General features: G+C 50.0%; 1 protein-coding gene and 1 long non-coding RNA gene across 7 annotated transcripts in view; one reads left to right on the top strand and one right to left on the bottom strand.

The window, feature by feature from the left end:
• The window catches only part of BCAR3 (BCAR3 adaptor protein, NSP family member), a 114,148-nt gene that overhangs the window by 66,540 nt on the left and 21,123 nt on the right, over positions 1-26,485 (top strand). For 3 of the 5 annotated variants that reach the window (XM_041750614.1, XM_041750615.1, XM_041750616.1), the window contains 4 exons: positions 16,726-16,854; positions 19,302-19,717; positions 23,102-23,205; positions 24,446-25,098. In XM_041750614.1, the coding sequence (XP_041606548.1) occupies positions 16,726-16,854; positions 19,302-19,717; positions 23,102-23,205; positions 24,446-25,098 (1,302 nt within the window). Of the gene's footprint in view, positions 1-16,725; positions 16,855-19,301; positions 19,718-22,030; positions 22,239-22,325; positions 22,592-23,101; positions 23,206-24,445; positions 25,099-26,485 lie in introns of those variants that run through there. The other 2 variants (XM_041750617.1, XM_041750618.1) reach the window with 2 other exon arrangements.
• Positions 1,836-16,640, bottom strand: LOC121488218. 2 transcript variants are annotated; one of them, XR_005986997.1, is made up of 3 exons: positions 16,516-16,640; positions 12,665-16,073; positions 1,836-10,942 (listed from the first exon to the last, which is right to left on the bottom strand). It is a non-coding gene; the product is annotated as an uncharacterized LOC121488218 (long non-coding RNA). The 2 variants fall into 2 exon arrangements; XR_005986996.1 differs by having other exon boundaries at positions 1,836-10,243; positions 10,562-16,073.

A 26,485-nucleotide genomic window follows, 5' to 3' on the forward strand; every position in this document is an offset into this window, starting at 1 on the left:
ATCTCTGTCCTCATCTGGATTTCCAGTGCATGTCCACAGCCCCAGGGGCTACTGTTGGAATCTGGCTCTGGCCATGAGAATGTCATGGCTTATTTTTCTGGCTTATGAAAGAGCTATGATCAGTCTTTTAGTTTGTATAGAGAACAGCTCTCCCCAGTGTCCACTCTGAAACACGTGTGCTATTGCAAAAGCAGTTCTGCACAAAGAACCAACAAGCTAGCTCCCAGTTTTCTTAATAAGATGGAATTTGAGCGACCAGTGAGCCAACCTCTTACTTACAGTTCATCTGCTCATCCCCCCACCGGCACACCCAGTGTGTGTCCTGAGAGCCTTCTGGGTGCTGGGGAGACAGTGCAAGCTCCTGCTTGGAGGAGCAGTTGTGTGTCCACTGGGGAGGTGGACTTGCAAGCAGCTCTCTCCATGGTGTGCTGTGAGGCCCCGGCAACGATCTTTTTTTTTTTAAAAAAAAGATTTTATTTATTTATTCATGAGAGACACACGGGTGGGGGGGCAGGGGGCGGTTGCGCAGAGACACAGGCAGAGGGAGAAGCAGGCTTCACGCAGGGAGCCTGACGTGGGACCCGATCCCGGGTCTCCAGGATCATGCCCTGGGCTGAGGGCAGCGCTAAACCGCTGAGCCCCACCGGGCTGCCCCTGTCTTAATGCAGCCCTGGGGCGGCGGGGGGCTTCCTGGAGGAGGTACCTCGGAGCGGCTCCTACAGGAGCAGTAGGTGGAGAGACCTGGGTGAGGGCCTGAAGCACTAGACCTCAGGCCGATGCTGAGGAGGGACAGAGAGATGGAGAGATGGGGGGGGGCAGCGGGGATGGGGAGCAGGGGAAGGTCTGGGGCCTGGTCCTTCTGTGGGGAGCAGCAGCTGGAGGAGCATAACCAGCGTCTCCCCAACTCGTGCCCGTGTCCTTGAAGCTCCGGTCAGCTCTGCTGCCCCTGCTCAGCTCACTCTGGTCGGCCTCCCTCCACCTTCTCTTTAGGCCCTTTTTAAACACTCAGAATATCTTGTTTCCTCACAGCAGCGGGTCAGACCATCAGGCACGATAATCTTCCGTCCCCACGCCCGCCCGCACAAGCCACAGCTATGGCCAGATCCAGATCCCCGCCTCCTCCGAGGATGAAGTGTCCCTGTCCCGACCACGGCCGGCCTAGCCACCTGTGCCCACAACCACCCCCTCCTCGAAGATTCCTCGTCGTTGGTCTCTCCTCAGCGACCTTCGGCCTGCCTCTCTCCACCAGCACTTCCCTCGTAGTTTGCAAACATGCTTCGGTCTTTCTCATTCTAAAAATACTACCTATTTCCGTGTCTTCATTTCCTGGTCCCGGTCTTCCTTCACCCAGAACCTGATGAACATGACCTCTGCTTCCTCACTTCCCAGTGGCTACTCAGCCTCCTTCACCCCACCAGGAGCCTTGCCAAGTCCAGTGGATGCTGTCCAATCCTGATCTTATTGGAACCCTACTGCACTTGGCATTAGTGGCTCTTCCTTCCTGAAAGTCTGTTCTCTTGACCACTAGGACACTGCACTCTGCTTATTCTCCTGGATCCTTCCTGACCACTCCTACTCCACTGCTAGGGACTGTCTTGTGTCGCCCCAAAATTCATATCAAAATCTTAACCTCGAGTGGGCTGTATTAGGAGGTGGTACATGGAGCCCTTATTAATGGAATTAGTGCTCTTACAAAAGAGATCCCAGGGGGCTCTCCAGCCCCTTCTGCTACGTGAGGACTCAGTGAGAAGAAGGCTATCTGGAACAAGGAAGCAGGCCAGACACTGAATCTACTGGCACCTTGATTGTGGACTTGCCTTCAGAACTGTGAGAAATCTATGTTTGTGGTTTCAGCCACTCAGTCAATGTATGGGTTTTGTTTGTTTGTTTGTTTGTTTGTTTGTTTAATAGAAGGTCCAATAGATTAAGACACTATCTTCAGTTTTTCTTTTTGGCCTACCTCTTGAAGCCAGCATCCCCTGGCCCTCTTCTGATATGTCCTCATCACCCCATCTCTTAGGTGGGATGAAATTGAGATAGACTCCCTCTCATTCCGAGGATTCCACAGCTTGTGTGCCCTTCTCCCCACAGCACCTGGACCCCACGGCCTGGTGAGCCACTCCCACAGATCTGCTCCCTCTGCGATTCTGTGTTGAGTGTTGGTGGCTCAGCATCTTCCAGGAGCTTCCATGCCTTATCCTCCCATTCTTCTTTCATATCTCATCAGCTATGGCTTATGATTTTACTTGTAAACATTTATCTCATCTGTCTCTTCCCCCCTGACCCTACCACCAGTACTGCGCTAATTCAAGCCCCTCTATCTCTTGCTTGGAATTCTGGAGTAGCATCCTAACTGGTCCTCCTGCCCTAAATCTTCATAGGAAGTTATTTCATTTTCATGTGTGACATTTCTAGACATGGGGATTATACTATATCCTTAAGGCAATGCACTTCCCCATGTGAAACAACTGTAATTGCTAGAAGGTCCCTCCTCACATTGAGTCAAAATCTATGCACTGCAGTGTCTACCTTACTCTGCAGGTAAGTGGGCATAATAGCCCTTCAGATACATTTCTTCCCTCGCATTATTGTGAGCATGTCTATTTTGAGACCAAATTGGTTGATATGAGTGAACACCTAGAAATAAAACTCTGTGTGTGTGTGTGGGGGGGATGATTCTAGATTACTTTCCCTAGGGATGTGAACCAAGAATATTTGACCATCATCTTGAGATGGTAACAGCCCAGTCCTTCAGCTGTTTCCACACAGCCCTCATGTTTCTTTAAGTCTGTTCGGTATGGACTAAATATTTCCAGTTTTTTGTATACTTTGGGGGACTTGGATTTTAGTTTTTAGTCAATCCCTTATTCTGTAAGTCTAAACAAATCATGAAAATTCAGGGCCTCGGTGATGTTTTCTCTTGGGATGTTTTCTCTTACTACCTGTTTAACTCTAGGGATGTTGTACAGATTCGTGAGATCAGAGTTATGTTGTTTTAGGTGCCTTGGGTCTCTGAAGTTCAGCTGCTGTTTTTCCATTTCTGCCATGACCTCTAGCATGGTGATTGTGGTTTGCAAAAGCTTGTTAAATGAGATATGTGGGTGTCAAGTACTTTGAGCTCCTCTGGGGAGAAATACACTTTAAAATGATGTGAGAGTTTTGTTTTTTTTTTTTAAAGATTTTATTTATTTATTCATGAGAGACATAGAGAGAGAGAGAGTGGCAGAGACACAGGCAGAGGGAGAAGCAGGCACCATGCAGGGAGCCCAACGTGAGACTCAATTCCAGGTCTCCAGGATCACACCCTGGCTGAAGGCAGGCCCTAAACCACTGAGCCACCCAGGGATCCCGACGTAAGAGTTTTATGTTAGAAGTGGTAGAGTTGATGTTTGGCCAAAACCCATCTTGTGATGAATCATTTGGTTTTACTGAGAACCTACTGTGTACTTGGTCCTGATATATGATGTGCTCATCCTAAAGCAGATGTCTGAGACAGTTGTTAGTCGTGGTATGTTTTTGGAGAGATAAATTTGGAAAGTGATTTATTCTATACCTCATGCTGAAAAGGTTTCTGAATCTTTGGATTTTCCTCTGTGTGTTTGGCATTTCTCGTTTTTCTTTCCAGTGATATCTCCTAGTGTCTTTCACCATGATGCATTTTGTTTATTCAGTAGTGCCTCATTCATTCAAGGTGAATTAAGAAAAGGGTGATGCAGTTGACCCTGAACAACCCCTTCATGTAAAATTCATGTGTATATTAACTACTAAGAGCCTACTGTTTACTGGAAGCCTAGCACAGTCAACTAATGTGTATTATTTATGTTATATGTATTATTCACTGCATCCTTACAATAAAGTAAGCTAGAGAAAACAAAGTATTATTATGAAAATTGTAAGAAAGAGAAAATACATTTATGGTACTGTGCTATATTTACTAAAAAAGTTCTGCGTGGAAGTGGACCCACACAGTTCTCATCTGTGTTTTTCAGGGGTCAGCTATATTTGAATTGATTTTGATTTTCTGATATTATTACTGAAGAGCAAATAGGGCATCTGTTTTGAAAAAGCAGCCATGTTCCACCAAAGTACTCATAATTTGGATTGAGATGAATTAACAAGTTTGAATTACCAGTGGGAAAGATTTCTGGCTTGGATCTCCTTGCATCCTGAACTTTGGTCAGCCGGTCTTCTCAAACCCTTGTCTTGGATCTGCCTTAGCCAGGGAGCCTCGGTTTCTCCTTTCTCCATAGATGCTAACAAAGCACTCTTCTTACTGAATGGAATAAATCTCACTACCAGACCCAGTGATTAATATTTCACTTCATTGTCTCATTTAGCCTGTGTGCCGACCTGGTGAGAGAAGTATTAACGAAAGTCAAGAACATGGTTAAAGGGAGCAGAGCAGTTTACAGTGGGGTGGGTGGGGGTATAATAGGTTGACTGGTACTCAGCTTTGATGTGAAACCTTTTTTTTCACAGACCCACTGAATGATTAAGTGCAAGCAGTGACCTTCAGTCTTCATCCTGATTTCTCACTGGGAGGAATCAGAAAACAGGGCTACCTCACGGGGATGATTTGGATGTTGCTTCTCTGCAGGCTGTTCCAGGAAGTCATCATCTAAATTAGATCTAGAGGGGAAGGTATCCACCACAGCTTCCAGCAGGGCAAGATGCGAACAAACGATTGTTGAAAATCTCATTGTGTTTCAGTTTGTCTTTTACCAGGGAAAGATGAGGCCCCCTTGGAGCTGAGCACTGAATGAGCCCATGGGTGCTTTGGCAAGAGGGTAAGGACATCATGGGCGAAGCCACTAGGGCAGACAGCTGGGAAAGGAGATCTTACGGTGTAAGGAGTGTGTTGAACAATTTGTCACCCGTGTAGGTAACCATTGTGAAGGAGAGTGGCCACATAGGTCCATGTTGAGTGTGCTGCTCAAATTCCTCTTGCAGGGATCCCTGGGTGGCGCAGCGGTTTGGCGCCTGCCTTTGGCCCAGGGTGCGATCCTGGAGACCCGGGATCGAATCCCATGTCGGGCTCCCGGTGCATGGAGCCTGCTGCTCCCTCTGTCCGTCTCTGCCTCTCTCTCCCTGTGTGACTATCATAAATAAAAAAAAAAAAAATTAAAAAAACAAAAAACAAAAAAAACCCAAATTCCTCTTGCAGTTTTTACACTCATCAGTCTCCAGTGAAAAATAATTGTCAGTCCGCTGGTGTTCCATCAGAATGAAACGGAGCATCAAAAGCAATACGGTCACGATCCTGCAGGATGGGAAGATGTGGAGACCTTGCCCAGAGAACGATGGGGGGATAAAAGGCATCAAGGGTTGAACACCCAGGGGAGCTGCGTCCTACAGAATGAGCCTAAAGCAATTAGATAAGCCTGGGGGAATCAAGTTACTGCCGCCCCTAGGGGATGCGTTGGGTTAAGCCTCGGACCTGCAAGATTTAAAATCAAACTAGTCTTTTTCCATCACACAAATGGGAGGCAGAATTTTAATGGAAATCTCTCAGAACCTGGATAAACAAGGAGTTCCACAGTTTTTCTCTTCATATTTCCTATTCATGGTTTATGAGCCTCTTTTGATAGGTGTTTGATAAGGTTTGATAATGAATAAAAATGAAATCTCTTGGATTTGGGTTCTCTGGTGGGTTTGATGGCAGTTTCCTGGCTGTGCTAGGGGTCTGATGGCCCCTGAATCATCCTTTGTCTGTGAAAAGAAAAATCACAAGTAGTAGGAAAATGAAGCATCTTAATTTAACAGCAAATTACAAATCTGTTTTTAATGGCACTGGAGTAAGACTCTGGTGTTAAGTGTGATAAATTATACAGGTTTAATTATAAAATGGCATCAAAACCCATCTGCACAATCTTTTCTGAAGATGAAATTCTTTCTAGGATTTGGAAAGGAGAAATTTATGTCTTCGAGGTACTTAAACATTAACATCAAATTCATTAAAGTGTTTCAGAATGCTAAAACTTTCTGAGATTTTATGAGATGTCTTCTCTATGGACTCCTTTCTCAGAAGGGGCCAGAAACCCTCGCTGACCACAGATAGGATAGAGAATTCTGAGAACTTCAGCAAGACTGCAGCTGTTGTACATTCTCTTCAGATGTCTTGTCCCTCAAAGAGGCTGTAACCCATCAGGCCACGGAGTCCTTCTTACCCACGCCTGCATCTCCTGCCGGATCTGGTCCTGGAGGCCACGTGGCTCAGCGGGCGCTCAGTCTTTGAGTTTAATCAGAGGCATGGTGTTCCAGTGGCTATCAAGCTCTTGATTTAAGACTGACCCCTTGATTATTTCTGCAGAACTTTGGCCAAGAAGGTGAAGTAATCAGAGGCATAGCGTTCCAATGACTATCAAACTCTTGATTTAAAACTAACCTCTTGACTGTCCATGTGGCACTTTGGCCAAGAGGGTATAGTATGTATGTATATATGGGTTAGGAAGCTGCCCACAAAGACTATTTCACTGAGCTTTAAGGATTGAAAGGAGCAGGCTCAGGGAAGGGGCCCAGGTGAGGCCAGAGGTCCCCATTTGTCAACAGCCCAACACTTGAAAGGTGGCGACATGCTTGGGGTCTCCCTTCTAGCCCAGGGAGCAGCACCTTTGTGTGAATTTGAATAAGGTACCCATCCTCAATATAGTTTCTTGCCATCTGCCAGACAACTGTTGTAATCAGAATGGAACTTTTCTGTGGCTGTGTATGAAGGGCACCCCCTTAGATGTAGTGCCACTGTGTTGTACATGTCTTGGAGCCAATGGCCAGGCCCACCCACTGGGCTAGACCAGGCTGAAATACCCATTTGCCCATGCCACTATTTGCTTTTATCTGCCAAATAGGATATTTAAAATTGGAATTTGAGATTTTTTTTTCCCCTCTTAGGACTTTTATTTACAAAGTCAATTGTTTACTTAACTAAAGCCTTTGGCGTTAATCATAGTTATTAGCATGGGAATGCTATTTATCTAGCCTGGCACCCAGTGGGAAAGCTGGATCAGTACATTCAAGCCTTTTTTCATTTATCTTTGGAGTATAATAAAATATTTTTAGGCAAGCCATAAAACCAGTGAGTGTTGATAAAAGGTAACACAGAACCCAGTATAGAAATTGTCTCATATAAAGGCTTGAAGATTGCCACAAATACTACCTTCTTTCCTTCCATTCTGCCTCAGATGAAGTCATCTGGGGTGCTGGCTCAGAGTTGATGGGGCTTAAAGCTTGGGGGGAACTGGATTTTTGTTTTTTGGCCAGTGGGCAGGGTTAAGAGTGGCCAGAGTAATTGGTATTTAGTCCTCCTGTGGGTTCATGATCAATTGATGCAGGTTTTCAATGGTAACAGTACCACCTGGATCTCTAAAAGCCCTTTGGAATTTGGTTATAAACTAGTCCACTGCTTGAAATTCAACACAGGGCAGGGACTCAAAGGAGCTGAGTTTCTGACATCTCCAAAGAACCTCATTTTTAGGTAGATTTACTTACCCTACACGTAGCAGCCTTAACAAGGGTTCAGGATGCTTCATGTCATAGTTAGCCAGCGTGTGCTTTTTTGAGAGTGGAAGCTCAATCCCTTTGTACGTTCGTGTTTATTTAGGGATTGCGATGACACAGGCGCCAAGGCATCACAGGCTTGGTGGATTCCAGATGAGGGTCTGTCCTTTTGGATTCCTGCATTGTCCCAGCCTGGGCCACCTGGTGGCAGTTCAAGGCATGTCCCTGAGGGGTTTCCCACCAGCTCACAGGAGGACACGGGCTTCCCTCAGAAAACAGACCGATTTTGAATGACGATCCACGACACCAGGCACACTTATGATGTTGTTTGTGATCATAATTTCTGGATTAGATTTGTAGAAACATGTGACCTGCTCAGTTGTTTGGTGCCACTTGATGAGAGGCCTGGGCTGTTGTTGACCTCTCCCTCAACTGAATAAACCTTGTCCAGAGCAGAAGAAAGGAAGCTTTTGTTTGAAAAAGCCGGTAGCATTCTGGGTGCTGTGGCCCGCCACTCCTGACTGGGATAGAATAGCCCAGAAGCTTGCCTCCCTCTTCATTCTCATTCTCTCTCTCTCTCTCTCTCCCCCCTCCCCTGCCCTCTTCTCCCTTCCCCTCCTCTTCCCTCTCATCATGCAGATTCCCTTCTTCCTTTTTTAAATTTCAAGCAAGTTAATTGCCAGCCGTGATCATGGAATGAATGACTAGAAAACCATCTCAATTTTAAAATTTCAACAAAAACATCCATGACTAAGCAAGCCTTCAAGGCCCCGAGGGACACATAATCTCTGTACCGGGACTTCTCAGCCTTGTACAAAACACAATGCTTCCTTGGCACACTCACCCTGCCCCTCGGTCACCTATGTGCTGCGGATGTGCGAGCCAGCTGGGGCTGAGCAGGAGCACGTGTTGATACTGAGGTGCGTGCACGCGTGCAAAGTGCTTCCCACCGGGGCATGTGCCTCCTCACGGGTGGTCAGCGTCACCCCGCACAGATGAAACCAACACTACTGAAAACCCCAAGAACCGTTGACTTTGAACTGAAATAGACCATAAATAAACCTATGCCTAAGGAGAAATGGATTGTTCCGGCTTCTAGCTCTTTTATTCCACCAGAACTAAATTCTCAAAGGCCAGTTATCTCTAAAACCTTCCAATGGATTTCATAGTTCTTTTTTAAAAAAATTCTTTTGTGAAGTGACTTTCCATTCTTATGGCTAACAGTCCTTTTTGAAAGGGGTTTCAAATTCTACATTGTTTCGAGCAAGCACCTGCTGTGCGCCAGACAGGGTGCTGGTGCGGGGGTGCTTGATGTACCTTAGATGAGATAGTCCTCTGAATTGAGAACTCTTACCCGTTGGTGCATATAGAAACAAGTAAAGCAAAGTCCCCAGGCTGGGCTCCTGCCTCTGGGAGCCTCTGCAGGTGTGTCACTGCTGACACACAGACTCCCACTGCCAAACTACTGCCAAACGGCAGTACCCTGGCCCACCTCCCCCACCAGTCAAGCCTCTGCTGGTTATTTTGAGGGGATCCACAAGGGATCCTCACATAGGCATCCATAGCCCTCTTGTGACCTGGGACTTCTAGCAGATTCAGACCTAGATCCCGGTATGCGGTGTCAGTATATTGAGAGGGTGGTTCACTTCACTGGGGTTAAAAGAAATGCATTCAAAGTTCAGGGGTCTGGGAGGCTAGGGCTGGATAGGGGTCTATGTCCCTCATGAACCAGGTCTGAGCCCTGGGAGAGTAAAACCCAGGCATAGGAGCCCATCAAGTTTTTTGTGGGGGTGCTAGGAGAGTCTCTGGATCTCATGTCAACCCTTGCTGGGGCACCCCTTGATGTCTCCGGGCCAGGAATGCTGTGATAAGTGTGTGGCCTAATAGGTGACAGTACAGGACCAGAGATGCGGGTAGGGAGATTGTTACAAGGCTATTACAGAAGTTCAGGGAGAACAGAACAGGGTAACCACAGTGAGGACTAGAATGCATGTTGGTAAGAGGTAGAACCAGGAATATTTGGCCAGGATCAGCACATTTCAAAAGTCTCCAGCTGGCTTTGTGCCCCAGGCCCCAGCCTGGCCCTTTTGCTACCGCAGCCAGATTGATCTGTCTAAAAGCATCTTTGTTTTGTACCTGTTGCCTTCTTAGGCAGACTCTTGCAGTGACTCACTCTCTGGAGTGTGGAGGTCTAACCTCCCAGCCTCCAGTGTCGGACTCCCCTCCATCCGATCCCTGCCTTTCTGGATCAGGACTCCTTTGACACAGGTGGCAAGTATCCAGAGCAAACTAGCTTCAGTTGCAAGGAGAGTTTGCTGGTTGATGGAGTCAGGTGGCGCTGAGGGATGGGCGTGCCTCCGGGACACCTTCCATTTTTTTTTTTAAAGATTTTATTTATTTATTCATGAGAGAGAGAGAGAGAGAGGGAGAGAGAGAGACAGAGAGGCAGAGACACAGGCAGAGGGAGAAGCAGGCTCCATGCAGGGAGCCTGACGTGGGACTTCATCCCCCGTCTCCAGGATCAGGATCACACCGTGGGCTGCAGGCGGCGCTAAACCTCTGCGCCACCAGGGCTGCCCGCACCTTCCATCTCTTGCTCCCCTTCTGTTTGCACACTAATTTCATTCCCCACCCAGTCTGCTCCACATGGTGGGTCAGTGTGAGGTACGGCACTGCTATGCTTCTAGTCTCGTGATGTTCTCACCAGAGTGGGCAGTGTCGTCTTCACTCAGTTCCACTTAGAAAAATCCTGGAAAGAAAGAACTCTGATTGAGCCAGCTTGGCTCAGGGGCCCTTGCCTGGGTCAGCCACGATGGCCAGGAAGGTGGGGTCTGAACCACAGGCTTGGAGAAAAGATGGAGCACATGTGCGTGCATGTAAAACCTCTGCTTGCTTCCCACCTCCCCATCCAGAGCCCCCATCTGACCAAGCCCAGCTGCTCTTACTTAGCTCACGTGCCTCAAACATCTTTCCTCTTCTCAGGTTTTAGCCTCTGGGTCAGATCCTGATTCCCCATCCTGTCATTATCTGCGCCCCACCCCTCCCAGACACACACACACATACACACCTGCATGGGGCCGCAGTGGCTTTTCTCATTTTGACAGGGGAAAACCAAAGGCCAGTGAGATGGAGTAACTTGCCCAGGCTCCCGAGCAGAAGGGCAGGGGTAAGATCCAAGCAAAGTGTCTCCAGAGCTCAGGACTGCGTTTCGATGGTTGTTCTGTGTGTGGTCTTCCAAGAGCACTGGGCCCTCCCAAGGGTAGGGCCCTGGGTGTCACCCCCTGCTGGCAGATAGGTTGGCTGATTGCTTGGTCCTGATTGTTGATGGCTGGGGAAATGGTGCCTTTCCAGTCTTTCCCTTCCTACCTTCAGCCCCTGGGGACAGGATCTTTCCTGGTGATTTGCACAATTTCAACTTCTATGGGAACTAGGAAGTTTTTCTTAGAGGCTGGAACAGAGTAAAATAAATATTAATTATAATGCAGATGACATCTTTTTCTAATCCTCTCGGATGTCTTCTGCATACAGATGAGTGTGGGCCTTCTCTGGGGCTTTCCCACCGCTCTCTCTGTGCACACCCTCCCGCATCCCCAAACTTAGGAACGCAGACCTCCTCTGAGGAGGTCGAGTCCTATTGTTGTGCCTGATTTGAAATGCAGGCTCCGATGTCAGGCAGCCCTTGCGAGAGGAGACCCTGAGCTCATTCCTCCTGGGCTGGAACGGCTTTTTCTTTCTGGGAGGGCTGTTGAAATGTGGGTTTCTGCGTTAATCAGAGTTCCCAGCACGTTTGTGGAACTGGCTTTGCGCATCCAGAATGTGTTTTCCAACCATCTCCGGGCGCTGGCTATTCCAGCCTGTAGGAACGGACTTGCTGGGGCTGTGTGGGGCTGCAGAGATGTTCAGACCAGATTCAGAGTGGTAGGCATGATTTTTGAGGCTGGCCGCAGCGACTGAGCCTGGCCCTGGCAGGGCAGCGGGGAGCAGAGGTGCTGGGTGGGGGGGGGGGGCGTGTGGGGCCGCCAGGGCTGAGTCCCTAGCTGCTTCCCTCCCGAGCACCCACCTCACCCTATGCGTCTGTGCATCACACTGCAAACACCTCTGGTGTCAAGCCTGCCTTTTATGTAACCAGATGAATAGCGAGCATTGCAGCGTGTCTGTGATAACAGTTAACTGTGCTGACTGGGGATATTCTAAGCGCTTTACAAATATGGACCTGTTCCACCCTTGTTAACATCTCATCACATACTCTCACCCCCATTTTACAGACCAGGAGCCTGAGGTTCCCAGAGGTAAAGTCATTTAATCAAAGCCACACAGCCAGCCAGTGGCACCATGGCCTGCGGCTGGGGGGAGAGGGCTGGCCGTGCTTACATACTGTGCTGTCACATTGGGATTAGTGAAATGCTGGCAGGAGGGAAGAGGTAGCTAGACCTAGATTTCCCTAAAAAGCAACAATTATGGTGATGAATGCATTTTCTGACTGCAATTTGGATGGAGAGAAGTGTGGGCCTCATCCACCCCCTGCATTTGCCCTTGTTATCAACTTACGTACGTCATCTCAGCCCCCAGAACTAATGACTAGGACAGGAGGAAATTTTGGAAGTGGAGCCACGTGAGTGGGAAACCATGAGATGGTAGTCACTAACCCTCACTCTCCCCCCCTTTTTCTTTCCTGTTCAATATATTCTTATTACTTAATTATATCCATAACATTTTTTCTTACAGCCTCCCCCCCCCCAAAAAAAAACCCCTCAGATTTCTGGTGGATCCAATTTGGGCAAGCCTCAGAGTAGGAGACACGGGGCCTGCCCTCATCTTTCTCTCATGGTGACCGTGGGTGGATTTGGTTGCTTGAGTGAACCCGGCAAAGCTCATAGCCAGAATATTCTTGATCCTAAAGCCTAGCGGCTCCTCTTTCCCGAGGGTGCACCCCAGCTACTGTGTGGGGTGGAGCTTAGGATGGCAGGATCCGGAGCCTGCGTTGGTGCGGAGGAACTTGACTCTGGCTCAGGCCTACCTGCTGCCACCTCCTCTCTTTAAGAAAAGAAGCTCAGGAAACAAAGAATTGGACTTGCCATCTAGAGATGAAGTTCAAAATCAGGGGCAAATAGAGAATTTGAGCATGGAGGAAAAGTTGTGTTACTATAATGTGCTTGTTAGTAACACTTACAGCATCTGTGTGAGATGTTGATTATGCATGAATTTTCTTGCCGCCTGTCTTTCTGGTAGTTGAAGCACATAAAACGTGAAAACTTTCTGAGAGAGCCCAGCTATATTGTACTTGCTCTGGGGTGTCACCATGCCCTCTGTCACAGACGCCCTTTGTCCTGTGTTGACAGAAAAATGAGAATGACTTGGGTCCAGACAGCCTTTGAATTCATAAGATGTCTGAGGTGCTTCTGTACTCTTTCCTCTCCTGGGATTGGAAGCCACTGGAATGCTGGGACCTATACTGATTCTTTAGTCTCTTCTGCATAATTCTGAGCCAAGTGTAAGATAACAATGCATGTGACTGTGGGAGTAGAGACTTACTTCTTGTACCCTTCCCTCAGAAGGCAATCTAAGGAAGGCCTGGAGGCTTCTTAGGGCATTAGTGGAATCAGAACTTCAAAGGACACTGGTGACCACACCGATGGGAGAAAGCCATTGCTAAGGGCAGAGATCCTGATATGTTACCCTGAATTGCTGGAATTTATTTTGTGGTCCCAAAGACCCCAAAATTAGCTCAGGATGGCCATGACTGAAATGGCTGCACTTCAGGGAGAAATTCATATTTGTCCCAGATGGCAGCAGGTAAGTGGAAGTGTGCCTTGTTAGCACAAGTTCTGGTTGTTGGGGGCAAGTGGACAGAATTCTGGCAATGTCACAGTCACATGTGACCTATCCTGTGAAGCAGCAACGTCATTCTTGGTTCCCAGAGGAGCACAAGTATCAATCATAGTGGTCTCAAAGATACACGTGGATAGGGGCACCTGAGTGGCCCAGTGGTTGAATGTCTGCCTTTGGCTCAGGTCGTGATCTTGGGGTCGTGGGATTGAGCCCTGCATCAGGCTCCCTCCAGGCAACCTGCCTCCCTGCTCCCTGCCTCTCTCTGTCTCTCTCGTGAATAAATAAATAAAATCTTAAAAAAAAAAAAAAAGATACAAGTGGATACATTTTGCCAATTTTCCTATATGGTCATCCTTTATCCACCATGAGGTTGACAGCCCATCAAGGTACTCCTATATAGTAGCACAATATATGTGCCACGTGTAGTTGGCAAGGTCAAGGATCATAAAATACAGGCACTTCAGAAAAATAATAAAAGTTGCATTAATGTATGTGATTAAAAATTCTAGAGGGCATTCACCCCCCAAATAACTACAATTTAATCATGAGGGCGACTGTACGTGGGGGACTTTTGAATTGCCTTGTTCGGCTGTATGAGAGATGTTGCCCACATCATCTGCTGAGGAGAGGCTCCCACAATCCAACCTGGTTCTTTTTTTTTTTTTTTTAAGATTTTATTTATTTATTCATGAGAGACGCAGAGAGGGAGGTAGAGACAGAGGCAGGGGGAGAAGCAGGCTCCCCTGATATGGGGCTCCATCCCAGGACCCTGGGATCATGCCCTGAGCCAAAGGCAGATGCCACTGAGCCAGCCAGGCGTCCCCAACCTGGTTCTTTTTAATATAGTAGAACCAGCTCTCACTGGTTCTGAAGAACCCTTGCAATTGCTTGCTTGATGGGGATCTGTCTCTCTTCCTCTCCTCCTCCGCCCTTTATCTCTCTCCTCCTCCCCTGCCCCAACTCTAAATCCAGTCAATTGTGTAACCTCTTAACTTTGTACAAATTATGCAAGAGCCTAAGGGCATAGTTTTTGAAGTCTGAGTTCCCATCTCAAGGGAGGGTCAATCTTACTGACCCCTCCTTTTCTCTCCTGCCTCAGTACTTTCCTGCCGTACCCCATCATGCCTCATCTCCACAGTCCACAGTAGGGCAGAGAACAAGAATTGTGGATTTCCCTCTAAGGAGTTAGGGCAGAAGTAACAAGATAGCAGATTTTATATTTCTGGTAACAAGTGTAAAGCAGTATTATCTCAAAATCTGGAGTGAAGGATTGTTGTTTATAAAATGCTAAGAAATCTTGCTATTTGTAAAAGATGCCGAGAAAGAAGGGTGGGAAGCGGCCTGGGTGTTGGGCATCAGGGAGAAAGAGGGGAACAGCTTTTTGGATCTGGGTGACTGTAGTTTCAGTGGAGGTCTACACGGGGTATGACTACGGATGACTCCATTTTCAGAGCTCAGGCCAAGAAGTGGGCCCAGGACATAGCACAAGGGACTCAGACTGTCAGGGTGGCCGAGTAGAAGCTAGGCTCACAGTATCGATTAGGATTTCAGTTCAGCTGCCAGTAACAGAGACAATCAAAATATAGGCTTAAACAAGACAGAAAATCACACGGAAGACCTGAAGGTGGATGATCTGCGACTGATGTGTTGACTCCCCAGTTGTGAGGGATCTGGGCCTATTTGGAGGATGTGGCTCCCTTCTCGTGTCCAAGATGGCACTGTCACATCTCAGCTTAGATGTCCGGTTAAGCAGGAGTGTACCTTTCCTTGGCCAGAAGTAGTCATATGGCCCCATGACAACATTAAAAGAGGAAAGTTGAGGAATGCCATCCTTTAGTTGTGTGGCAACATGCTCAGCTAAAATGAGGCTTCAGATAGTTTGAGATTGAAGAGGAAAAGCTCTAGAGAGGCCTCATCTTTGGGTACTGGTTCATTCAGTGAGTGCGGAGAGCCTAAAATGTTCAGGCATTGCTGGAGGGCAGTAGGGAAGAAGGCAGATGGGTTTCTACTCTCGTGACCATCAAAATCTAGTGGGAGGCAAGACAGACCATCAGTTATTAGCAAATGTGGCCTGGTTGACAATCTGCATTCTGTGCTCAAGTCTTTCCAGTGAGCTGTCTTCAGATGTACTTGTACACAATTAATGATCAATGTCCAACAAGGCTGCTGATGCCTGTGGGCAGCTAGGGCAGCGGCTGGGCGTCTCTGTGATGCAGGTGTCTGCTCTGTGAGGAGGAGGGTGGTGCGAAGCGGAGGAGGAGAAGTAAGCCACTGGTCCACCAGAGCGCTACGTGGAGAGTGGCCGTGGGTCCTGCTGCAGCCAGCACCCTCCTGAGCCAACGTGCCCTCAAAGGCTTGAGGGCTGTCAAATCCCAAGTCTGTTTCCTGTTCCTTGGGTGGAGAAGGATTTGGGCCTCTTCTCCTGCTGAGGCACAGAGCAGCGTGATGAGGATAGTTCGGTGATTTCTAGAGGCTTTTGAGGCCAAGTTGGGGAACCTGGGAAAACACAAGGCCACAGTGTTTTCCTGCTCCCGTGACCTTTAGCCAGTGATCCCTGAGCCTGGTTTTGCTGGGAACCAGGCAGGTGTCCAAGTTCAGTTCCCAAGTAAGTGGGCGTGGATTCTAGATTACATCTGGAGGGAGTGCTGCCCACCCGGACTCCTGCGCCGGCTCCTGTGCGGTGACCTAGATCAGTGATTCTCAAGCTATCAGAGGTGAAAGACCAGTTTTTTTAAGTATCAATTTCCAACCTGTCATACAAATGAAATATTAGAAAAATGAAATTAAAAATACATACAAAATCCAAAGTCAGACTTCTGTTGTCAGATTTCTTCTGTCCAGTTGCCTTAAATGTTTCCAGAGGCTAATTCAGTTCCTGACTTGAAGTTTGCCCGCAGCAAAGAGCTCAGGGCCCCTCCTTCAGCCCGGGGACTGCATGTTGGGCAGTGGGGCGCCGAGGACTGGCCTGCCTAGCTCCACGTTAGGACAGTTCCCAAGGAGAAGAGGAAGCTCCCTGGCTGAGAGGCACCTCCCTTCCCGCACACCTCTCTCTGCCCACCTCCACCCCCCCTCCCAACCCCCCAGTTCCCCTACTCACCCCCCCAGCTCCCCTACCCCACCCCCCAGCTCCGCTCATCTTGAACTGCTATCTGAGCCCACTGATAACAGGAACAGCTTGGCTGGCCCTCCTACCCTAGTTCCCGTAGGCAGGTGAACATTTTCCTGCATGCTTGCAGCCGGAGAAATGAAAGGTCACAGCAGGTTGTAATCATTATCCAGGCTCCCCTACCTGAATCCGGCTTCTGGCATATCCTGGCATGATTAGCCAAGCGGCCAACTGCAAGGCGGGCGGGCCGGCTGTCCCGGGCAGGCTGGGAAGTCACCACTGACCCTGTGTTGCAGTTCTCCAAGGACAGGCACGTCATGGACAGGACCCCTGAGAGGCTGAAGAAGGAGCTGGAGGAGGAGCTGCTGCTGAGCGGCGAGGACCTGCGTAGCCACGCCTGGTACCACGGACGCATCCCCCGCCAGGTACCTGCTCTTCCTGCCGGCGCGCCCGGCAGTTCTGACACCACCACGCTGAGGACCCTGCACGGTCACCCACCAGCGCCACGTCAGAGCAAGCCCCAGTGTAGCTAGAAGCAGATATATATAATCAAGTGGACTGCAGTCACTTAGGCCCATCCATCTCCAAGGAGACCTTGGGAAGAACTGAGGTCAGGAACCCAAAGTACATTTCCACGTGCCCAGGAAGTGGGTGGAGGAAAGGCAGGTGTCCCTGTGGTCTGCAGAGCCCGAGCGGGCAGGAGGCAATAATCTGAAGAGGTACGAGGCTGGCCTGTGGTTCAGATAATTGAACTCCTGGCCGGCTGCCTGCAGCCTCATACCCTTTGGAGCTTGCTTCTCTTTTAAGACAGTAATTTAATTTCAGGTGAAGAGAGGGTATCATCAGGGCAAGTGGCACAGAGTAGCAAGGCCACCAGTGCCCTCGTGAGGCCAGCGACTCTTCACTCTCCATCCCTCCCCCGCCCGGGTCCCTGTCAGGAGCCAGGAACTAGAGGAATTATACCAGCGACCACAGCCCCATGGCCTAGAATATACTCTGTGTGATTGTCCTTCGGGGTGATCGCCGTGAATGTTTTTTTTTATTTCAAAGTATAGAAATTGAGAAATAGAAGTGCAGGATTAAGGTATAGTATTGCTCTTGGGTTTTTATCATAACCTGATCTAGCCAGTCATTCACCCAGGACAACACTGACAGGAAAGGGGTTTGGGGGCGGAGGGCATCGCATTGTGATCATTTTTTTTTTAATGTAGCAGGTTTCTCAGCACTATCAAAGAAGTAAACCTTATTCTAACTTTTCTTTTTTATAGTTTAAAACTGATTGTAGAATATACAGAGAGTAAAATGAAGAAAATGAAACTCTCACCCATAATTCTCCCTCCTGGAGATAGCCACTGTGAACATTTTGATATAAATCCTCCTCCCAGGCTTTTCAAGTATGAGATCATACCACATATACTTTTGCAGCCCATTGTCTTCCTTTGATGATCTATTCTGGGCATTCTCTTCTGCTGTAAAATAGTCTTCTGCACCATCCTGTGTTTTATGTGTGTCCGTTGTGTGCATGTCCCACTTTTGGTGGGCACCCTCACCATCAACCTTTAAGATAAGTACTATGTTTACAACTATGATTGTTTCCTCAGGCTCAATCCCAAGAAATGGAATTTCTGCATGAAAACATATTTTCAAGGCAAAGATACAATTTCTAAGTAACCATCGAGGCACACTGTCCTAAGCAAACTGATCCAGTGTTGGAACATCCCGGGGAAAATGTCAAAGTTTATAAAACTGGTGACTCTCATCACCATCCTTCTCTTTATTGTGATTGTAAACTTTGTTTCCCACTTGGCAGTGAGCATAAATTTTCAGCCACATATCATTTCAGGTTGTGTGGCTGCCCACTGCAACCGTAGTAATGGTAGTTACAGCTAACGCTTTACTCCTTTACATCTTTATAGCTACTGTGTGAGTGACATTATCTCCATTTTACAAGTGATGTAACTGAGCCACGAAGGGTTTACATAACTTGTCCAAAGCCACGCAGTAGAGCCAGAATGCAAACCCAGGCAGTCTGGCTACAGGAATGACCACCTGCAGCGCAGTATAGATTCTCCTTTTGCTATAAACATCAGCATCTTCACAGTTAACAATTTTTGAGCACCTACCTTGTTCCAGGCACTGCACTAGTGCTTTGCATACATCACGTATGCAAATGTATAATCCTCCAGTGAGAGGAGACACTGACCTGACTGTTACAGGCCCTCCAGCGAGTGGCATGCCCAGAACCACTGCAGGTTTCGGATTGCACAGTGCCGGACCTCCACCTGTGTGTGGACCCCTCCCCCCATCCAACAAAACTCTATCCTCCCCTGTTGGGGGTAGGGAGGGGTCAGACTCCTTGGACATGAATTCTCTTCTTTCTCTTATTTTCTGTCACCTTACTTGCTTCAGTCTGCATAAATGTCACCTTCTCATGACACCCTCCTGGCCACCCTGTTTCAAAGAACAGCCCCCGTCCCCTCCCAGGTACTTCTTATCTCCCCTTCCCGATTGACTTTTTCCTTAACTTGACAACATCTGACATACCATACCTGGCGCTTACTTATCTTCAGAAGTAGCAGCTCTGCACTAAATGCAGAAGCTCCGTGTGACCGTGGAGACCCTGGTCTGCTTCCCTCATGGCTCTGAGCCCGGCGCCCACCACAGCACCCGGCACATAGTAGGTGGGCGGCAGATGGTTCTTAAGTGCATGAATGGGTCTTCTAAGAATTTGACATTTGAAAAAATAAAGAGCCGACTGAAGAGGAAGGGACCTAATAGCGTTGTCTCCTGTTGGCCCAAGTGGAGAGCGGTGCGGCACTTGCAAGGAATGTACACACTTGCCTTGCCGACTCCTCACCATTTTGTCCCAAAGGTATCAGAAAACCTCGTGCAGCGAGATGGCGACTTCCTGGTTCGTGACTCTCTGTCCAGCCCCGGAAACTTTGTCCTGACCTGTCAGTGGAAGAACCTCGCTCAGCACTTCAAGATCCACCGGACGGTGCTGCGGCTCAGCGAGGCCTACAGCCGAGTGCAGTACCAGTTTGAGACCGAGAGCTTCGACTCCATCCCCGGCCTGGTGCGCTGCTACGTGGGCAACCGGCGGCCCATCTCCCAGCAGAGCGGAGCCATCATCTTCCAGCCCATCAACAGGACGGTGCCCCTGCGGTGCCTGGAGGAGCGCTACGGCGCCTCCCCGGGTCGCAGGCCCGACGTGGGCAAGAGGCTGAGCCTCACCATGGGCGGTGTCCAGGCCCGGGAGCAGAGCTCGCCTAAGGGGAACCTCCTCAGGTGGGTCAGGGCCTCGTGGCGTGGGGTTGGGGGCGCACTCTGGACCTGCCCCGGCTCTGTTAGGCAGGTGAGGAGCTCACCCCGGGAAACCGAGGAACAGGAAAAGATGTCACTAAGAACGCCAGGTGTTACTGGAATAGCTGTCGTGAGGCAGGGCGTGATTAGTTCCCCGGTGAGTCGCTGCCAAGATGAAATGAGGCCGGTGCGGAGGAAGGGAGGAGGGTTGGATGGGAGAGATTCGTGAAGAAAGGAGGCTCCCGGCTGGTCTGAAGACTAGGGGAAATCTGGATAGACGCTGCAAAGGGGTGGGTGTTCCAGGTGGGGGCTCGGTGTGCGCATGCATGAAGCTATAGGCAAGGACCAGAGTTGCTTGGAGCGGGTAGGTGGGTGGGACTCAAGCAATGGGCCCACGTTAGGGGCTGGTAGGGGCAGGCTCAGGGAGGTGACCCCAGTCACATCATTGGAGGCCCTGAAGCCGGGCTGAAAGGTTTGGGGGAGCATCAAAGACTTGACGTGGTGAATGTCCCAGGAACAGACCAGGGTGGCAGTGTGCTGGAGGGGCAGGGAGAGGGCTTGGAGCGAGAAGACCAGTCAGTGAGTCACGGAGGGTCAGGCTGTGCAGGGGCGGTAGAGGGAGAGCCCGGGACCTTGGCTTCTGAGACTTTTGTACGTGTGGGGAGGGTTAGAACAGGGCATGTCGGAGACCACAGGAGGGCCCAGAGGGCCAGAGGAAAAACCAGTTGCTGCATCTGCAAGATGATCGTAGGCTTATGTCTGAGTGACTGTGTCCAGCAACAGTCTAGGGGCTTGGGAGGGGAGCTGAGCCTAAGGGTTGGATTAGGGCTTAGTACGCACGGAAAGGGTGGTTGACTCAGTGAGAAAAGATGAGATTCCTCAGATGAGAGACATTGAGAGCCTGGGGGCTCTGACCTGAACCCTGGGGACTGGGAAGAGAAGATTCCAGATAACTGGATGCCCCGCTGAGGCACCCTGTCCTCAACTACCAGTGGCAGGTGCTGTCTTCACATAGGACCTCTCTCTCATGGAGCTGGGTGCTCGTGCCTGCTATCTGACCGTTCCAGAGAAAGAGAGCAGGGAAAAGGTGGGCCTAGTAGGGTGAAGACTGGCTCCAGCCCCTTGGTGACACAGCCCCCCTTCTCTGGCTCCCTGGCATCTCAACTTATACCCTTAAACCAACATATCTTATTCCACTCACTGGTTTTCTTTCTGGACAGGGGGAAATGTCATAGACTGTAATTGGTGGACTGCAAAACCTCACAAGCAAAACGCAGGCCTCTGAGTAATGCGGACTGGGCCATGTGCTGCTGCCAAGCACCGGTACATGTTGGTCAGCGTCTGGCCATGGGCCCTGCCTGCCTGGCCCCACATGCTGGTCCACCACCAATCAAGCTTTTGACCTTCTCTGGGTCTCACTTTCCCCCCAACTGGAATGATGGGGTTTGTGAGGGTTAAATGATCGAAGAGGGATCCCTGGGTGGCGCAGCGATTTAGCGCCTGCCTTTGGCCCAGGGCGCGATCCTGGAGACCCGGGATCGAATCCCACGTCGGGCTCCCGGTGCGTGGAGCCTGCTTCTCCCTCTGCCTATGTCTCTGCTTCTCTCTCTCTCACTGTGTGCCTATCATAAATAAATAAAATTTAAAATAAATAAATAAATAAATGATCGAAGACTTGCAAAGTGCTTAGAACAGTGCCAGAGGTCTACGTGGGTATGAATAATCATGATAAATAGTATTTTCTGGAGGGCAGTAGAATGTAGGACTCCATGGCAGGGAGGGAGGCCAGAACTGATATACAGCAATTCTCCTTTTCTCAGTAATAAGAATGGACTTGAGATCCCTTAACGATCTCAAAGGGGTACGTTTTCCTCTGTTTCTTTTGTGAGTGTGAGGAGCAGCTGCCCAACTGAGAACAGGAAGGTAATGTCACGAACAGAGCCAGGGGGTATTGGGTCGCGCACAGAACCTTGCGCAGGGCAGTGCTGGCGGGGAAGGCCTGCCTCCTGCTCTGCCCTCAGTGACCGGATGTAAGATAGAAATGTATTTTTTAAGGTAAGAAATGAAAGACTGAGAAAGTCTCTCTGTCCTGAGGCAGGTCTAACAGAGCCACTTCGCCCAGTGCCCAGTGAAGGCACTTTTCTAAGCCCTGCCACCTTGGGGCGCAGCACAGCGGCCTGTCTAACCGTGGGCTCCCAGGGGAGTGCCTCCCGCCACTGCCCTGCCCTGCCTGCCCTGACGTCAGGGCCGCCGGTTGGCCGGCCACGGGCGGGGTGCGCCCCCAGCCACCCTGCTTGGCCCAGGCAGGTGTTCTGGGCCAGTGGGCTGGCTGCTCTGAAGATCTCTGCGTAAATACCACTGGGCTGAAGCCGTGGCCTTGTGGAATTTGCCCTCTGCCCCGCCTTATCTCTGGGGGTTGCTGGAATTTCTCTGTTGCTCGGAGTTCGGGGGTTATTATTATTATTATTTTTTGGTTTGTTTGCTCTTCCCTTTGGTGCTTGCAAAGGTAGGAAAGAACTTTGTGATCTCTGCAGCCGAAGCCTGTGGGAGGGCGGATGAAAGTTCATTATAACTTGAGCGGCGCCGTGCAGTGGCTTCTAGCAGAGGAGAGTGGTTTGCAGGTGCTAGAGAGGCTCCCCGTGTGTGCGGGAGGAAGCCGAAGGGTGCTAGCCGCCGAGGGGTGCTGGCCCAGGGGTGCTGGCCGATGGTGTGGGACGGTGTGGGATGGTGTGGGAAGCGGCAGTCTCCGCTTCCCTGCGCGGCTGTGCCCTGGAAAGCTCTTGAGGAAGGCTCGACCCTTCCCGGGTGCGGCAGGAGCCGCCCGGTCCTTCCAGGAGGATGCCAGTGACAGCCTCCCAGGTGACCCTGTGGGCTATTTGGGGGGACATGGAGACTTGGGCCGAAGCACTGGCTGCCCCACATTTTCCTCCCTGACAGCATGAGGCGTGGTGGAAAATGCATTTTAGTTAAACAAGTCGTCCCCCCCACCCCTCCCCGGTGCCCCGGGTCTGTAAGTAATTTTAAGCTCTGCTAAAAGTACACATTCCAGCTCATCAGATTTTCCTGAGAGTATCATGAAATCTTTGCTCTGCTCTGCTCAACCGGATGGAAGGGCTCAGAGGAGGCAGCCTGGGACCTGACTGGGTTGGTCCTGGGGACTTGGGGATGGGGCCCCAGGCGCCATCCTGGGTTAACCGCCCCAGGCAGTAATTTCCTCCTGGGACAGACATTCCTTTACTGTGGGGATGTGCCCTTCCACTCGTACTGCTCCCTGCTAAGCAGTCTTTCTTCTTAGAGACTTTCCGTGATGCTGCCTAAAGGTTTTACGATTTAATGACACGTTTCTGCTCCACTTATCTTTTGCTTCAGAAATAAAGAGAAGAGCGGTAGCCAGCCGGCCTGCCTGGATCACATGCAGGACAGAAGAGCCTTATCCCTCAAAGCCCACCAGTCGGAAAGTTACCTGCCACTTGGTAGGTCTTGGGGAATTTCCTGGGAGGAGGGTGACCGTGTGAGCCTGATTTCCTTCAGGCTGTTTCCCTGCTCGGTCTGGTCCCCCCATGTAGGGACGACACAAGGCTCTGTGCCTGTAGGCTGGAGGGTAAGGGATTGTAGGACTACAACCGGATGTGGGTCAGCGAGCCAGACACTGTGTGTGATAGCCTTTAGGCTTCATAACAAACCTTCAGAGCAGGAATGATTATCCTCTTCTTCTTGTTGAGGAAATGGAGGCACAGAGGTTAAATAAATCATCCAGAGGGACATGGCTCAGTGGTTGAGCCTTTGGCTCAGGGCGTGATCCTGGGGTCCTTGGATCCAGTTCCACATCGGGCTCCTTGCCTGGAGCCTGCTTCTCCCTCTGCATCTGTCTCTCTGCCTCTCTGTGTCTAACTAACTAACTCATCCAGAGTGACCTGTCTGGCCCTCGGTTAAGCCAGCATGAACCCAGGTTCTGAGACCCATGCTCAACCACCAACTGGTAGCCTTCATGACAGAGGAGCCCTCTCTGTGCCCTCCCTGGGCAGAGGGGGCTGGGTCACTGCCGGGGTTCCTGGGGGCACAGCTGCCCAGACAGACCCCTCCTCCTCTCCATTCTCCTTTTACAGCCAGAGGAGCGAGGAGCTGTGGGCTGTGGGCAAACCTTGTAAGCAACTGGATTAGTGAGCCATGGGTGGTGGTTCCTTATTTTTATAACCAACCTCCCTTGGGACCACAGGCTGATTTTCCTAATGCCCCTTGGTGGGTCACTTCTATGTAGGTTAGCTTGGGATCTTGTCCCCCGCTTCCTGGGATGTCTCCAGCTCTCCCTCAAGGCTGGCTGGATCCACCCTGGCTGTGACAGTGACTCAGGCCCTTATGCTATGTGACCAAAGGCTTCTGATCTTAGGGCAAGACTAGATTACTCACTACCTTCAGGGCTCCACGTATTTTCCTTTTCTGACTGTACTAACCCTCTCTGACCATAAAATGACACTGCAGCCCAGCTGTTGCTCATCACTGGGACTTAGGATCCCCCCAGAAGTGGGGTGCGGCCGGCCAGCCATCCAGCCCCTGAAATGCTCTAGGGTGTGGGGAGGTCATACTGAGTTATCTTTGGGAAGTAAAAACTGAAACCCAAGGGCATGAATTGAGGCCTGGGGAGTTGTCACTCCAGTTTTGCTTTGTGTTCTCTGCACAGCTGAGGTTTCCCTGACCCTCTCTTATTCTCCACAGGCTGTAAATTGTCCTCTCGCTCCCCGAGTGTGGACACAAGCCCTCGCCCAAACTCACCCGTTTTCAGGACGGGCAGCGAGCCCACCCTGAGTCCGGCATTGGTTCGGAGGGTTTCTTCAGATGCTAGGGCAGGGGAGGCCTTGAGGGGCTCAGACAGCCAGCTTTGCCCCAAGCCACCCCCCAAGCCCTGCAAGGCTCCCCTCCTGCAGCCTCCCCTGTCTCCATCCACCTGGCTCAACTCAGAGGCCAACTACTGTGAACTGAACCCAGCCTTCGCTATAGGTGGTGACAGGGGAGCGAGGCCACCCCTCTGTGCCCACGACAGCTACGTGGAGCTGCTAACAGCCAAGCAGAACGGGGTGCCAGGGCCCCAGCACTCTGGCACCAACTACTTGATCCTTGATGATGACGGGGCAGGGCCTGGGGAGGCGCCAGCCACGCAGATGGACCAGGGGCAGCAGGAGGATGAGGGCGAGTTTGTGCTGCCCCGTCTGGAGACGGCCTCCTCATTCAGGCCCAATGACTTTGAGTCGAAGCTCCTTCCTGCTGAGAACAAGCCTCTGGAAATGACGATGCTGAAGCGGGTGAAAGAACTGTTCACCAGCAAGGACCCCAAGGCCATAGCCCAGCACATGTTGAGCACGGACTGTGTGGTAAGTGCTCAGCCAGGTGGCCTTGTTCTACCTTCTGAGAGGCTGCAAGGGGGCGGCCCGGCCCGCCTTGCTCCACCTTACCCTTTAAGTGCTTTGCTCATAGAAGAAGTCAGAAGATAACCTGGGTGGGGATTTATTTAAAGGGTGGGAAGCACAGGCCTGGGACAACCTTTGCCCAGGCAGGAAGCTTGTAAAAATCACCTTGGGCAGAGGGTGGTGGCGGGCTACTGCCCGGGCCACGCCTCCCCCTCCAGCTGCAGCATCCTCCCTGGCCTCGGCTCCCTCTGAAGTGGGAAAGTCAAGTCCAACAAGAGTGGACGGTAGTGAAAATGTACTTTCTGGAGTGGCAGCAACTAGGTTATTTTTCTTTTAGTATATGGGGCACGTGATATGCACATATACCCACATATATTTATCGTTACTAAAATGGGTTTAAGAATAAACATCTTTGAATTTACCCTTGATTTTTCTTTTTACAAGTACTAATTGGTCAATTTAGAAAAATTATAAAACATTAAGAGAAAAGACAAAAATTATCCCAAGTCTGGTTTCTTGGTGATCATCATGGTTAACATTGGCTCTGCAAACAGATACATGTGAGTTATTTCATGCATATGTGTTTGTTTACCACAGGCCTAAACAGACGATTCTATTTTATTGTATTTTTTACTAAGCATACTATTTTAAACCCCAAGTCTTTGATCGAGCAACACATCATGACTATCCTTTCATGTGACTAAATAAATATATATGTTTACATCATCATCACTTTGGATAGGAAGCATTTCTTTTGGATATGGGCAGCTTTTGTTCATAAGTGACCTCATGGCAAAGATATCCATCAGAGAGAGCTTTCTAGAAAGCAGGTGTCTCAGGCTGGGAGGGGCTCAACCTCCCCCTCAGTTATAGAGACAGAGCCATGCCTTGGAGTGTCAGTGAAGGCCTTAGTGAGATTTATTCATATGTAGCTTAGTAAAGTCATTTACCTTCAAAGTTCAGGGCCTCAGTTCAAACTCAGTTCAAGAACTGAGTTTCTTAAGGAAATTTCCAGGGTTGTGAATCACCGCAGGAAATGCACCCTCTGAGAACTCCCCTAGCGAGTCCCCAGTGGATGGAGGGAGCTCCATCAGGGGGACAGAGGGCCTCCCCCAATAGCCGTGAGGAAAGTAGAGCAGGTGCTAGCTGTTCTGAGTTCAGCCAGCCCAGGACCCAGAAGCAGGTCTGAGAGGTCACTCAGTACCTGGTTGCCAGGCCTGGGAGGTGGGGCGGGGGTGGTGGTGGTGGTGGTGGTGGTGGTGGTGTGTGTGCATGCGTGTCAGTGCTGAAGACCACAGGTTTGTTTCTGTGGTTGTCTGGGTGTCCTTGGGCAGTGCTCACAGATCATATT

Source organism: Vulpes lagopus, chromosome 3, assembly GCF_018345385.1.
Source record: "Vulpes lagopus strain Blue_001 chromosome 3, ASM1834538v1, whole genome shotgun sequence".
Classification (NCBI taxonomy): Eukaryota; Metazoa; Chordata; class Mammalia; order Carnivora; family Canidae; genus Vulpes; species Vulpes lagopus.